The 15921-nt window shown below is 42.7% G+C and overlaps 1 protein-coding gene across 4 annotated transcripts in view; it reads right to left on the bottom strand.

Moving 5' to 3' along the window:
* Positions 1-15921, bottom strand: part of EIF4E3 (eukaryotic translation initiation factor 4E family member 3) — a 49247-nt gene that overhangs the window by 22887 nt on the left and 10439 nt on the right. For all 4 annotated transcript variants that reach the window (XR_012128962.1, XR_005061546.2, XM_037019211.2 and 1 more), the window contains exon 2: positions 11946-12018. Coding sequence is in view for 2 of the 4 variants with exons in the window: in XM_037019211.2 (XP_036875106.2) it covers positions 11946-12018 (73 nt within the window). In the remaining 2 variants the exon portion in view is untranslated. The remainder of the gene's footprint in view (positions 1-11945; positions 12019-15921) is intronic.

A 15921-nucleotide genomic window follows, 5' to 3' on the forward strand; every position in this document is an offset into this window, starting at 1 on the left:
TGGTTATTAAACAAATGTTCCTATGCAACATACCTCCACATAAAACTAGGTTAAGAATCTTGCTAGTGGTTTTTCTGACAGGTAGATGGCATCAAAGAAATACCATAGTGCTAAGTATATGTAGTGAACACTATTTCCTTATACCACAGGCTGTCTTCTTCCTAAGTGTGAAAGAGGTCTTTTGCACTTTGGGGTGGGGGCGGGGGTAGACAGGCGGATGCAGAGGGATCACCTTATGCACTCTGCCCTTTTCCTTTCCCCTCCTGGAAGGAATAGGGAACAGCTCAGTTGCTAAGCAACAAGTTGCCCATAATACAAGATGCTATGGACTGTGTGTGTGTCCTCCCCAAATCCATATACTGAAGCCCTAGCCCCCAGGGGGATGACATTAGGAGGCAGGGTCTTTGGGAGATAATGAGGGCATAAGGACAGAGCCCCCATGATGAGATTACTGTCTTGATAAGAAGAGGAAGATAGCCCTCGCCCCCTCCCTCTCTCCCCACCATGTGAGAATACAACAAGAAGATGTCAGTCTGCCTGTAAACCAGGAAGGGGGTCTTCCCCAGAACCCGGCCATGCTGGCACCCTCACCCTGGGCTTGCAGCCTCCAGAACTGTGAGAACACAGTTGTTTGAGCCGTCCAGCCTATGGTATCATTATAGCAGCTGGAATTAAGACACAGGCTGACTAGTAGACAGAAACTGCCTACATAACAAAGTAAAGTAATAGTAACAGAAGTAATAATAATAGTACTAATAGTGCCAGACTTTGGTTTATGAGCCTTTATATATTGACATAATTTATCTTCATGACAATCTCATTAACAGGTACAATTATCATCCTTGTTTCATCGATGAGGAAATAAAGGCACAGAGACTGAGCTGTCCAAGCATTATTGATTGGGATGACGGTTAGGAGGAGGATGGGGACTGAGTTAATGAAGAATAAAACCCTTCCTAGCTTGCTTGGAATGGGCCACAGAATCACTACACTAGGAACTGCATGCATGGAATTATTACACAAGTGAGAAATACTGTGTGTGGTGAGGGAAACAGAGGGTGAGACTGTCTGGGTTTCCAGTTGGATCTGAGGGAAACACCACTAGAGAAATGAATCCTCAGGCATCCCGAATGGAGGAGCGTAGGTGGAGCGAAGTCTTCCCTACGTTGACTGATAATCTTTATAGGCCATTCAAGCCTGTCTCATGTAAAAATTATGGCTGAATTAACAGCCAGGGCAGCGACAATGAACGGTACGATAAAACTGAAGTCAAAAAGCCACCTGACCATAGAATTATTAATTAAGAATACTTTCAATCCCTTCTACGGAAACGGTGCTCACAGAGGGAGCAGCTAAAAATACATCTGCAGTGACAGAACTGTCCTCAAACTGCTATCTGTCCTCATGGATGTACTTAGCCTCTAAGTGGTTTTCTGTCAGTACAAATAAGATTACTCCAATGCTTCGGTTTCTGTCTGTAGTGCCAGTATAAACAGGTAGAATTTGAAGCTGAGCAGCTGGATTCTAAAATTCTGTTCTTTAACCACTAAGCTATATCCTCTGAAAATACAACTATATGTTTTAGGCACACCTTTCTCCAATCTTGGAAGCTGTGGACCAGGTCATAGAGTCATAGAAGGAGAGACAAGCGCCTATGTTGAATTTACGGACAAAATTATGCTGAAATAAAAAACTCTGCTGTTACCAGGAGGACTTTGGTGCTGGTGAACTTCAAGCCTCCTGGGATCGTGGGGACGATGGTGGAACAGGAAGTCAGGGTGACAACCTCCTCCCACAAGCACACTGAGGAAGCAACCGTGTCTGATACAATGACTCTGAAGATGAGCTACGACCATCAGCACAGACCTTCTGCATGTGGCAAGCGAGAGAAGACCACACTGAGATGGGTAAAGGGGCAGAACCATGACTGATTGGATGCAAACCCTTCCGCCACCCTGACCTGCGAGCAGGAGGGAAAGAGCAGCGCGGGGAGGCCAGAAATGCCTGGGAACAGGGCACACCTGGCCCCGGGGATCTGTTCCAGGAACATGAGTCCACATAGCATTGGACTTTGAAAATCAATGGGGCTGGGCACCTGGGAGAGCTGGAGGGCTGTGGGAGGGAGGCCAAGTCCCCACTCACGGAGGACCAGGGCGCTGTGTCAAATGCACTGAGACCCAACACAGAAGAAGCAGCTTGAAAGGAGAATTACTAACTTTGAGAAGTGTGCTGGAAGGACAGGGGTCCAAGGGGGATCTCTCCGGGGCAGTGGGGGGAAGAGGGACAGCGAATACCACTTTTCCAGTCCTTCCTCAGCCCAGCTAGCCAGACGTTTGCAGAAACCAGCTCTGAAACTCTCCATTTACCCTGCTTGCTCTGCCCAGCATTCCCCTGAACACCTGCCCCACCCAACAAGCCCGGCCCAGGGCAGCTGCATCGGCCATTGCTGGCAGCCAGGTGGAGGGAAGGCCCCAGCACGGTGCATCACCGTGGAGTAGCCCGCTGGTGAAGCTGCACCAAAAAGGGCACCAAGTGAGTCAGAACAGCAGCAGTCAATCTTTGCTGGCAGCCAGGATGCGTAATGGCCTGACCCAGGGCCCACCAGCAGCAGTCACAGCAGGAGGACTGAAAGGGAGGGAATGGAAAAGGATACCCCACACGGATAGAAGTGAAAAAAAAACGCAGGAGTGGCAGTACTTAGATAAAATAGATTTCAAAACAAAGAAAGTAACAGGAGACAAAGAAGGGCATTACACAGTGATAAAGAGATCAGTCCAATAAGAGGATATAACAATTGTAAATAACTATGCACCCAACATAAGAGTGCCTACATATGTAAAGCAAATACTAACAGACCTAAAGGGGGAAAATGACAGCAATATAGTAATAGGCGACTTTAATACCCCACTTGTATCAGTGGATAAATCATCCAGACAGAAAATCAATAAGGAAACAGTAGCATTGAATGACACACTGACCAGATGGACTTAATAGACATCTACAGAACATCCACCCAAAAGCAGCAGGATACACATTCTTCCCAAGTGGAACAATCTCCAGCATAGATCACATGTTAGGTCATAAAACAAGTCTCAATAAATTTACCAAGACTGAAATCAAATCAAGCATCTTTTCTGACCACAGTGGTATGAAACTAGGAATCAATTATAAGAAAAAAGCTGGAAAAAAGCACAAACACATGGAGGCTAAACAACATGCTAATAATCACTGGAGCAATGAACAAATCAAAGAGGAAATAAAAAAACACATGGAGACAAATGAAAACAGAAATACAATGGTTCAAAATCTGTGGGATGTAGCAAAAGTGGCTCTAAGAGGGAAATTCATAGAGATAAAGGCCTATCTCAAGAAACAAGAACAATCTCAAATAAATGAAATAAGCTCAAAATGAATTAAAGACCTAAATGTAAGACCTTAAACCATAAAACCTTAAACCTAGATGAAAACACGGCCGGTAAATGTTTGAACATCAGCATTAATAATTTTTCTGGATACATCTTCCCAGGCAAGGAAAACAAAAGCAAAAATAAACAAGTGGAACTACAACAAAATAAAAAGCTTCTGCACAGCAAAGGAACCCATCAACACAATGAAAAGGCAACCTACTTTACTGGAGAAAATATCTCCAAATGGTAATTTTATAAGGGGCTGATAACTAAAATATATAAAGAACTCACACAACTCAAAACCAAAAAAACAAATAACCCAATTCAAAAATGGGCAGAGGACCTGAACAGACATTTTTCCAAAGAAGACATACAGATGGCCAACAGGCACATGAAAAGATGATACACATCACTAATCATCAGGGAAATGCCAGTTAGAACCACAGTGATCTATCTCCTCACGCCTGTCAGAATGGTTAACATTTCTTTTCAGACAAAAAACAAGTCTTGACAAGGATATGGAGAAAAGAGAACCCTCCTGCATTCTTGGTGGGATATAAATTGGTGCAGTCACTAGGGGAAGCAGTATGAGGTTTCTCAAAAAACTAAAAACAGAAATCTCATATGACCCAGTAATTCCACTTATGGGAATGCACTTGAAGAAAACAAAATCACTGATTTGAAAAGACATATGCACCCTTATGTTTACTGCAGCATCATTTACAATAGCCAAGATATGGAAGCTGCCTAAGCATTCATCAACAGATGAATGGATAAAGATGTGGCACATATATGTAGTGGAATACTACTCAGCCATAAAAAAGAAGGAACTACTGCCATTTACAACAACAAGGATGAACTTAGAGGGTATTATGCTAAGCGAAATAAACCAGGCAGGGAAAGACAAATACCAAGGATTTCACTTATATATTGAAATCTAAAAAACAAAACAGAAACAGACACAGAGAAGAGACTGGTGGTTGCCATGGGGATAAAACAGGTAAACAGGATGAAAAGGTACAAGATTCCAATTATAAATTAGTCACAGGGAATAAAGTATAGCACAGGGAATATAGTCAATAATATTGCAGTATTTTTGTATGCTGTCAGATGGTAATTATCCTCATAGGGTGAGCATCTGATAATATAAATAACAGTCACATTGCTATCTTGTATACCTGAAATCAATACTGTGTATCAACTATACTTCAATTTAAAAAAAAACCTTCAAGACTCCTAAAAATCTCCAAGTCAGAGCGCCTGCCCTCCAACCCCTGCCAATATTCTGGAATTTTGACTTTTTACCTGGTGTTTGAAGCACCTTGAAAAAAAAAAAAAACGACAAAATGCTTCTCCTGTTCCAATGGTAAGAAAAACACTCTAAGAATCATGCCAAGGTTTGTAGCTTGAGAAACTTCTCTTGAAAACAAAAACAGACAACTAATTTTGTTAGTCTTGGCACATCTGACAAGAGGAGAGAACGGCCCCAGAAGATACACTAACAGATGTAACTCTGACTTGATGTACTTACTAAAGCACATGTTTACAGGTTTGTGCGTGAACTACAAATGCGAATGAAGTATCTGGTGACACTACTGAAAAGATACTGTTAAAAAAACATGTGGTACTAAATTGGGCTGCTTCTTTATTGCAAACCTCACGCAGTATGTGGAATGTGTGCCAAGTACAGGACCTTCCCTCCGATCCGTGCTTTCAGTTACCTATAGTCAGCTGCAGCCTGGAGCAGATGATCCTCCTTCCAACATATTGTCAGAAGGCCAACCGCAGCCTCCCACTAAGCCCCAGTGCCTCTGTCCTCCACCTCACTGCACCTCATTATGCAGGCATTTTATCATCTCACACCATATGAGAAGGTGATCACAGTACAGGAAGATATTTTAAGAGAAAGAGCCCATACTTACATTACTTTTCTTATAGTATATTGTCATAATTGTTCTTTTTTCTAATTAGTTATTGTTAACCTCTTATTGTGCCTAATTTATAAATTAAATAGTATGAACATCAGCATTAATAATTTTTCTGGATACATCTTCCCAGGCAAGGAAAACAAAAGCAAAAATAAACAAGTGGGACTACAACAAATGGGTATGTATGCACTGGACAAAACATAATACACAGAGGGTTTGGTACTGCCTGAGGGTTCAGGCATCCACTCTGGATCCTGGAACACATCCCCTCCAATAAGGGGGCGGCAGTGTGTGTATGACGGTGAAATGGCTCAAGGAAGGAATCCAGCATCACACTGCTGCTCAGATCCTTTCCTCCCCTGCGGGAGTGATCGTATTCTCCGTCAAACATTTTTAATTTAGTTGAAACACCTAAGTTTTACTACAGACAGAAAGTTGCAAATAAATTTCAAAAGCCATTTGACCTAAAATTAATTTGAAGTGATTTGCAAACAGTTGACAGAAATAAAGCTAAGCATAAAATGTTTATTAATGATGATTAAGTGCTTTATTCAAAAGCCTGAATCATAACATAGGATGAAGAAAGGTATAAAAGATGGGCATCATTCATTCAGCCAAGACTTGTGGACACCAGTTAGGGGTAAGACACTGACAAGTCCTTGGCGAATGGAGCTGAATGCATGAGAGGCAGCCTTTGCCCAGAGGCCACTCATTGGTGGCTAAGTTCTGGCACCTGTCCTTTAAGAACGGAGGCAAGGTGGATGGCTGTCCTGTGGAGTCCTCATTATAAAGATTAAATGTGAACCGCAAGTCCGCGGAAGGCCTAAGGTAAGGAAGCAAAGTGTGGTTAGACCATAGTGGCACCTGTTCAATCTCCAATCTACTAGCTCTGATGGGAGCAATTCTGCCCCACCTGACCGTCTTCTGCCAAACACATAATCATTCCTAACCAGGAAAACTGGCAAAATTCCTCCTCAATTTTCTACTGGAATGTTTTGAAGAAAAGAAAAAAGGAGACTATTAAATTAAAAGAAAAAAGGAGACTATATTAAAAACACTTGAGAAGAAAAGATGCCCTTGGTGACAGGAGACAAGGTGTAAAATGAGAGAAAAACATGCAGCAAATAGACATCCAAAGAAAAACAAGGTCTGGGATTTCTTCTGAGGGTCATAGCACATGAAGCAAGAAGGTATTTTTAAAATAGTAAACACATGTTTTCATTCATTAGCTATTTCTAGTTGTCATGGGGCCTGCTTCCCACCAACTGAATCAATGGTATTTATGGGGAGGGCAGACATAGCCTGGAATAAAGAAGGCAGCTGAAGAACTTAATGGATGTTTTTAACCAGCAGCAGACACAATAGGCTGAAAGCAAAGTGCTTCTGATTTGCACGTGCTGGGTACTTGAGAGAGAAATGGGTTTTGCTTTGAATTCCAAGAGGGCTTGACTTCTGGGTAAGAACCAGTTTGGAAGACTGATCATCAAACAGATAAGATAAAGGATAGGATGTCAGGACAATTTCCCACCACACAGGAAGTCAATGAATAAAAACCAGTCTCAGTTGGGGAGCTGAGTGGGGTTCAAACTTGTGAGAATAGGAGATAGCCCACAAAAACTTTGGGGAAACAGCAGACCGGCTTTCTGGGTAAAACCAATAGGTGTATGTTTCTTTATTGATGTTAATACTGTGAAGTGTACAAGGGCTTCACAGAATAGAAATGAAAACCCAAAGAAGTGGCTGAACTCAGAAACTTACATACCATTTTACCAAAGGGTGATAAATTACAGAGAAGTGACAAGACATTGGAAAAGGCTGTCTGGATCCCTAGAAGTGTTAAATTGTGGGACAGTGACTAGGAAATATATGGTAGAGAACCATATGGTTGTTTAAAGGTGTGTTATGCAGACTCAAGTGATAAGAAAGGGGGGTACCTTTAAAAGGGAAATTTATGCCCTGACTTTAGACAATAGGGAGAGGGCAATGTTTCTCCTGTGATTATTTTCTAACTGCCTTCAGCTCAAAGTAATTCTTTCAGGGTGGAATAATCTGATCCCTTCCAGAAGAGACTAAGTTTTACATCTGAGGTGACAGAATTCCTTTAACTTTGCAAAACGTACTCCTCCCCACCCCAGGCCCCAACTGCCAGCATGCCCGCAAACAGCGAGCATCACGGGAAATTTGACCTCAGCTCTGTTTCTGAACCACTGGGCTGTGACCAGAAAGGTTGATCCCATTATTCACATAATGAATAAATTAAGTGATAAAGAATCCTGTTACACTCGATACCAGGTCTGCACTGGACAGAACTATGAAGGAGACCTGGCTGCAGGCCCTCCTTCTCTCTCTTTTCAATTCAGGGCTTCTCTCTCTTTCGCCCCCTTTCACCCAGGTGGTCCACCGCAGGTAGGTGCAGGACGCCACCCACTGCGGGCCACCCTTCCATGTCTGGGGCACTGAGCCCTCTGGATCAATCTTTCCATCATTCTCCATTATCAAGACTGACCTATAAAACCTCTCCTTCTGAAAGAGGCAGCCCTTGTTTCCCAATGATTTGGAAAGCCATCTGTTGTCCTGACTTAATGATCTGTAACAGCACAACTCTACAACCTTCCTTCTGATAAGGGATGATGTTTTGATTATCATTGACAGTACACAAGTCCAGAGGGAACAATCTCTTAATTTTAATAAATTGCATTTTTTAGGAAGACCTTCTGTTTATGATAAATGTTGGATAGATACCCACTTACAAAAGAAATAGGAAGTTCCTGTTCCATGTAAATTTAAGTGCAAAGTCACTGTATGGGAAATAATGGGTAGAACCACTGTACAAGTGGGGTGTGGGGAGGCAAAATCTTGACAGTGATAACACACACCTGGGACAGAATGCTGTGTATGGAATGCGTTTTCAGGGATGGAATCTTTGATCAGCAAGCCTGAAAGATATGGAGGACCACAGAGCCCTCCCTCGCAAATCACACCTGGCAGGTAGCTCTTCATTCTCCCACAGATAAAAGCAGGCTTGTTCAGAAGCTATGTTCTGTTCTGTACTGTATCCACTTAGGACATAAAAACACTGAAGAAATCTGGGAAGTTAGGAAATGTTTACAAAAGAGTAAAAGGAATCAATAAGTGTCTGGAAAACATATCTAGATGAAAAACGGAATTTTCCAAGAAAGGCAGGAGTATAGGAAATAAATTTAACTCCAGGCAGAGAGATTATTGTTGGCCGTGACGAGAATGTCCTCAGCGGGGGTCACTGTGTCCCCCAGCAGCCCATGCCTCCTCCCCTCCTCATGCAGGGTGCAGCAAAAGAGATAGAAGTAGGTGGAGTTCCGGCCCCAGAAATAAGGCACGATTGCCTGTTTCCACTGAATGTTTTGGCCCAGTTACCTCTCAGCCTCATTCTCCCCAGTTAATAAATGAGGGTAACCATTCACAATCTCCTCTAACCACCTCCCCACTGGCCCTGCAACATATCTGATTTCCTGAAGGGTCTCAAAGAACAAAAAAGACATATCATGTCCTGATAAAATGCAATCATGAATAACACATGATTCTTATATTTCATCCAAATATATATGGAGGTAGTGGAGGGAACACAGACATGACTAGGGACGCAGGTTTTTGGTGCTGACAGAGCAAGAGTTCAAGAATCAGCATACAATCACAGTGGGAAAAAGTGTGTCCTCAAATGACTTTAAAACTAGCATCCAGAATAGTTCTCAAATACTATGCACAATTCAGATATTAAAGACATTAACTACACAGGCTGAAAGCCCAACAGTTACTAATAATAAGTCAAAGATATTTTCACAATTAGAGATTATTTGCAGTGGCATAATCCGAGGAATAATTGCTTGAAATAAATAATCCAGAAGTAGAGGTACATTTTCCTGATACAAAACATGACTAAGGAAAGGACAACAAGATGTTCCAATAGAAGCAAGTGAAGGATGGCAGATGAGCTGATGATTATCATTGGGCATTTAACTATATGCCTCTCACTTCCCTGTGCCACGTCATTTTCACAAGCTCAGGACACAAGCGGTATCATGATTACTTCTATCTTAAAGATGGAAGCAAGCCAATGCAGAGAAGGTAAGCAACTTGCCCAAGCTTTTAAGGGGCAGGTATGAGGGACCAACTCAGGCAGTGTGGCCACCCCACACCCTTGCCAGTCAACTGATGAAGCCGAGAGGCAGAATTCCACAGCACTTCAGGAAAAGCTGCCAGCCTCTGAGGGCTGATGAAGTGCCCAGCATACTGAGAACTACATGCAATCTCACTTCACCCTCACTCAGGCTTAGGAGGCAGGTGCTGCTACTATCTCAGTCCAACAAGATGAGGAAACTGAGGGGACAGAGGATTAGACAGATGACAGAACTTACTGACCACTCAGGGCTGTTTCATTATCACCTCGTCACTCCGAAGGAGCTCTTTTTCCTATCACTCCTTTGTGAAATTTTCATACCACAGAGAGCCTGCCTATCTGATAAGTACTAGATGTACACCTGTGCTTTATACATACAAAGACTAAGATTTTTTTTTTTTTTGCCTGAATCAAAGATCAATTTTTGCCCCCAACGAGAACATGTGCCCTATGCCTTAACAGATCCTAATGAGAGCAGTCTATTGGGACTGAGGAATTAGACATTCATTTGAATTAGGAAATTCATTTATGAATTTCTCATTCATTCATTCAGTCAGTCTTTCCATATTTACTGAGTGAAACAAACCAGACACAATAGCATATGCTACTGTATGATTCCATTTATATAAGGATTTAAAAAAACCAAAACAAATAGATGGTGACAGCAAAGTGAATGGCAGTTGTTTCTAGAAGAGAAGGACTGACTAGGAGGAGATGTGAAGGAACCTCCTGGCATGATGGAAGTTTTTTATCTTCATTTGGGGATGGTTACATGTTTGCTTACCTTCATCGAGATTTATCAAACTGAACCCTTAAAAAAATCTGCATTTACTGAATGTACATTATATCCCAATACAGTTTTTAAGAAAGTCTTTAAAAACTATTTCCTAGTATGTGCTGCCAGCCTGGATGCTTTAAATCGGTCCCTACAAACCCTGTCCAACTGTCAAATGCCCAGGCTCAATCACACGCTATGTTGTCCTTCTGCAGGTTCAGGGAAACACACTGACCCTTTAACCCAACTTTGCCAGCGTCCGCCACGGCTCTGATGTTCCAAAGCTGTAACGGAGTGGAAAACGTCTAATGAGAACCTCAGGAAGTCAATGGGACCTAAGAACCTCATACACTGACAGGCTTTCAAATCAAATTCTCTGAGGCTGGCTGCTGGAAAGAGGTAACAAAAGCCCATACAATCAACATGGGGAAGAAGCACAGGGAAGCCTTTCCTGGACTCCGAGAGCATTCACGCCGCTGGACGGCGGCCCACACGCTGCCTCGTGATGCTGCTTGTACTTGGCACCAAATGGTTATTTACTGTGGGCTGTTATTTTGCTTTCCACATGCTTATGTCATTTTCCCAACCAGATCAGAAATGGCCCGTGCCTGGGACCGTGTCTTAACCCTCCGATTACCGTCCTCAGTGCCTATGCTCAGCACCTTAAAATCAGATTCCTGAGACCCCATAACTGTGAATACTGAATTCTCTGAACCAGATATTGGGAGGAATGTCTGAGGAAAGGATCTTCGTGCTACTTTTGCATGTGAGAGGCACTTAAGAGACACAGTTTAGATGCCAATTTGTGGTAACTTCTAAGACATTAAGAGAGTCAGGGCCACAATAGGGAAAGTAATTTTAAATCTGGCCCTTCTAGAAAATTCAGCACATATGATCAGTGTAAGTATAAAGCAGGCTTAAAGGGCTTAGTCTGTCTATAACACTGTATTAAACTAAAAAAGGGGGAGAGACTTGACAGAATTTGCTTTAGAGAAAAACAGAAACATGATCAATTAAATAAACTTTTTTTTTAAATGGTCATCATAAGAACTAGAGAAAGAATAGAAGTAAGAGCCTACATTTGTGGAGAATCTACTATGTATCAAATGTGCTGCTAAGCATGGTAAAAACATTATCTTACTCAGTCTTCACAACTCCTAAGGTAAGTGCTTTCATTATACCAATTTTACAGAGACTAACAGGGTTTGATATGCCCAATTCAGGATGATGGAATTTGAATGTGAAGTAGGAAACTGATCTGAGTCCTTCCAACACTATCATGCTCTCCCTGTGAGACCTGCAACTTTCAGTAACCCCAAAGGGGGCCGTCCCTGTCTTGCACAGATGGGACACAGAGCTCAGGGAGGGAGTGGCCGAGCTGGTGTCTGAATGGGAACACATATCAACAACCTCAAACCACCACGGTCTGCTGCTCTGGAGGGTCTGTGAAAGGTTTAGGTAGTATAAATAAGTTTTAGCAGAGAAGAACGGGCCACTTGGACATGTGCTCAGCTAGCCTGTGGGGTTGACTTAGGTGAGGGCCGTTCTGCCCAAATGGACCCGAGAGCCAGTGCTGGGGCAGAACGAGGGGGCTGCCAGCACAGTGGGGGTTCCTGGGTTGCATGAGGAAGTGTGGCATATATCACGTTAATCTGACTGACACATCCCTTTCTTGATCTTACCTGTACGGTCTGTACTGTGTAGATTTTCTTCAGATTCGATGCACACTCAGCTGCTGTGGCACCAGGGAGGGATCTGAGCAAACAAAAGCCAAAGGGCAGAGAAAAAAACGAAACAAGGAGTCAGTGTTCATGAACTAGTCCACAGTAAGTCTGCAAGTCTTCATGCAAATCAAGTCCGAGACCACAGAACTAGACATTTCTGGGATGCTGTTTAGAATTTAGAATGTGAAATTCCTACTTTGTAAGTCATAGTTTGTTCCTCTTAAAAGTAGGCAGATTTATTCTGGAGAAAATAATAGGGGGAAAATAAAAGGAAATGTAAGAAAGGTATTGGGGACCTTCAAATCACATTTTAAGAAATGCTAAAATAGCCTTGTAATAACCAAGCCTACTGCCTAGGACTTTGGATAGGAAACTGCCAGCCGTACAGGTGACATGGAAAATGCAGGGTTCTGCTCAAAATAACTTGTTTGGAAAACTTGTCAGTTCCCTGGTGGTAAATATTCATGGACTCTCGGAAAACAGAGTGACCTTTTGCCAACTTTAAGAAAACACAATTACTCAAAGTCAACTTGAGTTTCACCTGAAATTTGCATGTATTTCCAAAACACTTGCCTTTAGAAAAATACTTTCAGTTATTTTCTCAGGCTGATTGAATTAGCCGTGCTTGAACTCTGTGGTCAGAATACATTAATCTTTAGTTTGCCATATGTTCCACTAGATGGCAACCTACTACAGTTTTTTTTGTTGTGTTTTTTTTTTTTTTCCACCCGAAAAACGAGCAAGAGCCCTGGCTTCACCCAGCACCATTTCCTAAGATTGGTGGGGTAACGTGGTACCCTGTCATAAATCCCTGGAAGTTACCACTCTCGATTCCCAACAATTTTCCTTTCTCCCTATACTGAATAAACAGTTCTTTCTCAAGAATGGTGGGGGTCCAGGCTAAAGATGAAAATTCAACCCCTCAAACAATGCTTGAAAGTCTGGTTCTTGGGTTAAGAAATGGGGCTTGCTGAGCCCAGAAATTACTGGTTCCCAGCTGACCTTCTAGGGTCTGGTGTCTATAAAAAGAATGCTTTTTACTGCCACTGACCCTCAGAGACACAGTCCCCAGGGAACCTCAAGGCGTGGAACTTTCTGGACAGACGTTAAACCACTGTATCCCAGAGATGTGCAAAAAACTCTCAGAGCTCAGAGGGAGAGGGGACAGCAGAGGATCCCGCCAGGTGTGGGGTGGGCACAAATGGTACGACTCTCCAGACCACATCCCTGGAACTATGAGGCAATGAATGCTCCCTGGTGTCTAACCTGAATACCAAAAAGGCATTTCTGAACACAGTTCCCTTGCTTGGAAGGTCACTACAGAAGCAGTATGGATTCGTTTTGGGTCAAACAAGAGACCCTCACTGAATAGGCAAAGCCTGATAAATAAATCCACTCTAAAGCACAGGGTTTACAACTCTTTTCTAGTTGTTTGTAAGTATGCTAGACATTGTTTTGTTTTGTTTTAAAGAAAATCCACAGTAACTGCATTTTGTTGCCAGACCTGAAGCCTAGAATAATTACATTGAAGAGAGCAGTGAAGAGTGAGATATTGTCAGCACTTCTGCCTGTGGCCAAGACGAATCCATCAGTGAAAAACTGCCTGGGCTTGGGGGTACAAAAGTCTGGACCTGGATGAATGTTCATTTGCTATTTGGTGCAGGTCTGCATGCTGGTTTTGGCTTAAATTATAAAAAGATTGGTGGGAGAAATTTTTTTAAAACCCTTGAGCTCTGAGTAGATTTTCACATGAAAAATGTACTGCTTTTATATGAAAATCTAGTGGTATTTATTCCAATACTGATTTTTCTTCCTTTGGAAAGCTTAGCTAACCTCTCAACCGAATACACCCAGCAAACAGGCCCGTGAGTCACCCAGGCGAGTATATCCAGGGCTCCTTCCCTAATGGGGGGCAGAGGGGCGGGGTTTAAAGTCCAAAGGGAGGAAATGTACTTTGCATGTTGTTTTCATTTTATAAACTACATTTCAAAGTTTAACTGCTTTTGAAGGTATGCTTCAGTTTATAAATTTACAATGAGTATAATTTGAATGTTCACCTTGTAGAGTATCATGTCCCTTTAAGCAAATGTAACATGAGGATAATACCATTTGACTAGGAAAACATCATCGATGAACATCTGCTTTAGATGTGTCTTTTTAAATGCCTCTGTCCCCATGCTTTGGTTTTTCCTCATATTCTACTGTAGAAGACAATTATATAAAGTCATTTAGGTCCCCCCAGTTTCACTGTCCAAGTTTTTTAAAGAAATCTAGTTTACTGAGCCCAACAGGGAGCTCTAGAATGAAACCACTAGGCAGTATGACTGGTGTCACACACAATGGCAGGAGCTAGTGTAGATGGACTGAATTCTTGCTACTATGCTAAGCCTCTTCCCTTCGTTACAACACTGAAGCCTCATGACCCTACTTAGGCAGCTGTCCATATTGTTTTTCACCAATTTACAGGTGAGAAGCCAGGGCTTCCATACAGAGCTTTGGTTAACTTAAGTTGTCCAAGGACACAAGCACCTGATTTGAGTACAGCTGACATACTGGATATTGCCTGCTCTTTAGCCCTGCTATGGCAATTTCTTTTTCCTACATGTACATATAACAATAACAGTATTATACATAGCAGCGTTAGTAGTATAACTCCATTCGGGTTCCCAGACCCAATTCCAGTATGTGTAAGCATGTGGGAGGGGGTCTTCCCACACATACTTACACCAAGCAATTCTCGAACACCTACAGGGAGTCTGAGAACTCAATTCTGACACTATCTACCTGGTCAGCACCAGATTCCCGGGTTAAGGGCGCCCTTCACCCCTGACTCCAGATGCTGGTTGCAAGCCCCAGGCAGTTACCTGTGGTTCTGACCTGCAGGCTACAGGTTGGAGGCTCCCACGACCTCCCCCTTAGGTTAGATTAATTTGCTAGAGCGGCTCACAGAACTCAGGAAAACACTTAGATTTCCCGTTTAATGAAGGTACCATAAAGGAAACAGGTTAACAGCCAGATGAAGAGAGACACGGGCAAGGTCCCAAATGAAGGAGCTTCTATCCTCCTGGAGCTTGGGGCCCGGCTCCTTGGCACATGGAGGAGTTCTGGTTCCCAAGCATAGCAGCTCTCCCCGACTGAGAAGCAGGATCCCAGAGAGCAGAGGGCAATAAGCTCTTCTCAGGGGTGTGTGTGAGGGCTTTACTGCGTAGTCATGATTGACAAAATTATTGGCCATTGATTGATTCAGCCTCCAGCCCCTACCCATGAGTGGAGGGTCCAAAAGTCTCTCTTAACAGGACAAAACCCCCATTTCACCTTGAAGATTCTGCAGTGTTTTCAGAAACCATGGATGAAGACCAAATATACCTGGGAAATATATATTTGGTCATCTGATTTCTTATAACTCATTATATCACAGCCCCTCACTATGGAAATGTCCTGGCAATCACACACACACATATTTTAAATGGGGCTTTGCAGTGGACCCTGGTACATTCTCATCAAGACCACCATTTTTGCTGAATCCCATTTTTAAATGAGATTATGTCCACCCAACTTCCTTAGAATACAGTCACTCCAACAGAGCCGAGTGGAGAAGGTCCTCATTGAAAACAACAGAATCACCCTCAAAGATAGGCCTGTTCTGATGAACTTAAGATGTTGATGTATTAGCATTTCAAAGGAACCTCAGCTTCCTAATTTCTGAACAGAGGAGGTTGGATTCTGTGATCTTAAGGGTTCCTTCCAGCTGCTGGACAGTTTTATAAATATCCAGGTTTCAAAGCAACAAAACAATGGTGTCAGAACTTCTGATGGAAGTAAATGGCTGGCTTGGCCAGTGCAAGGAATGGCACTCTTCTGCAAGCCAAATCTGATTCTGACAGTCACTGGAAAACACCAGGGTGCCTAAACCTCAGGCCTGAACCTCAGACAC

This window comes from Manis javanica, chromosome 3 (genome assembly GCF_040802235.1).
Source record: "Manis javanica isolate MJ-LG chromosome 3, MJ_LKY, whole genome shotgun sequence".
In the NCBI taxonomy this organism is placed as follows: domain Eukaryota; kingdom Metazoa; phylum Chordata; class Mammalia; order Pholidota; family Manidae; genus Manis; species Manis javanica.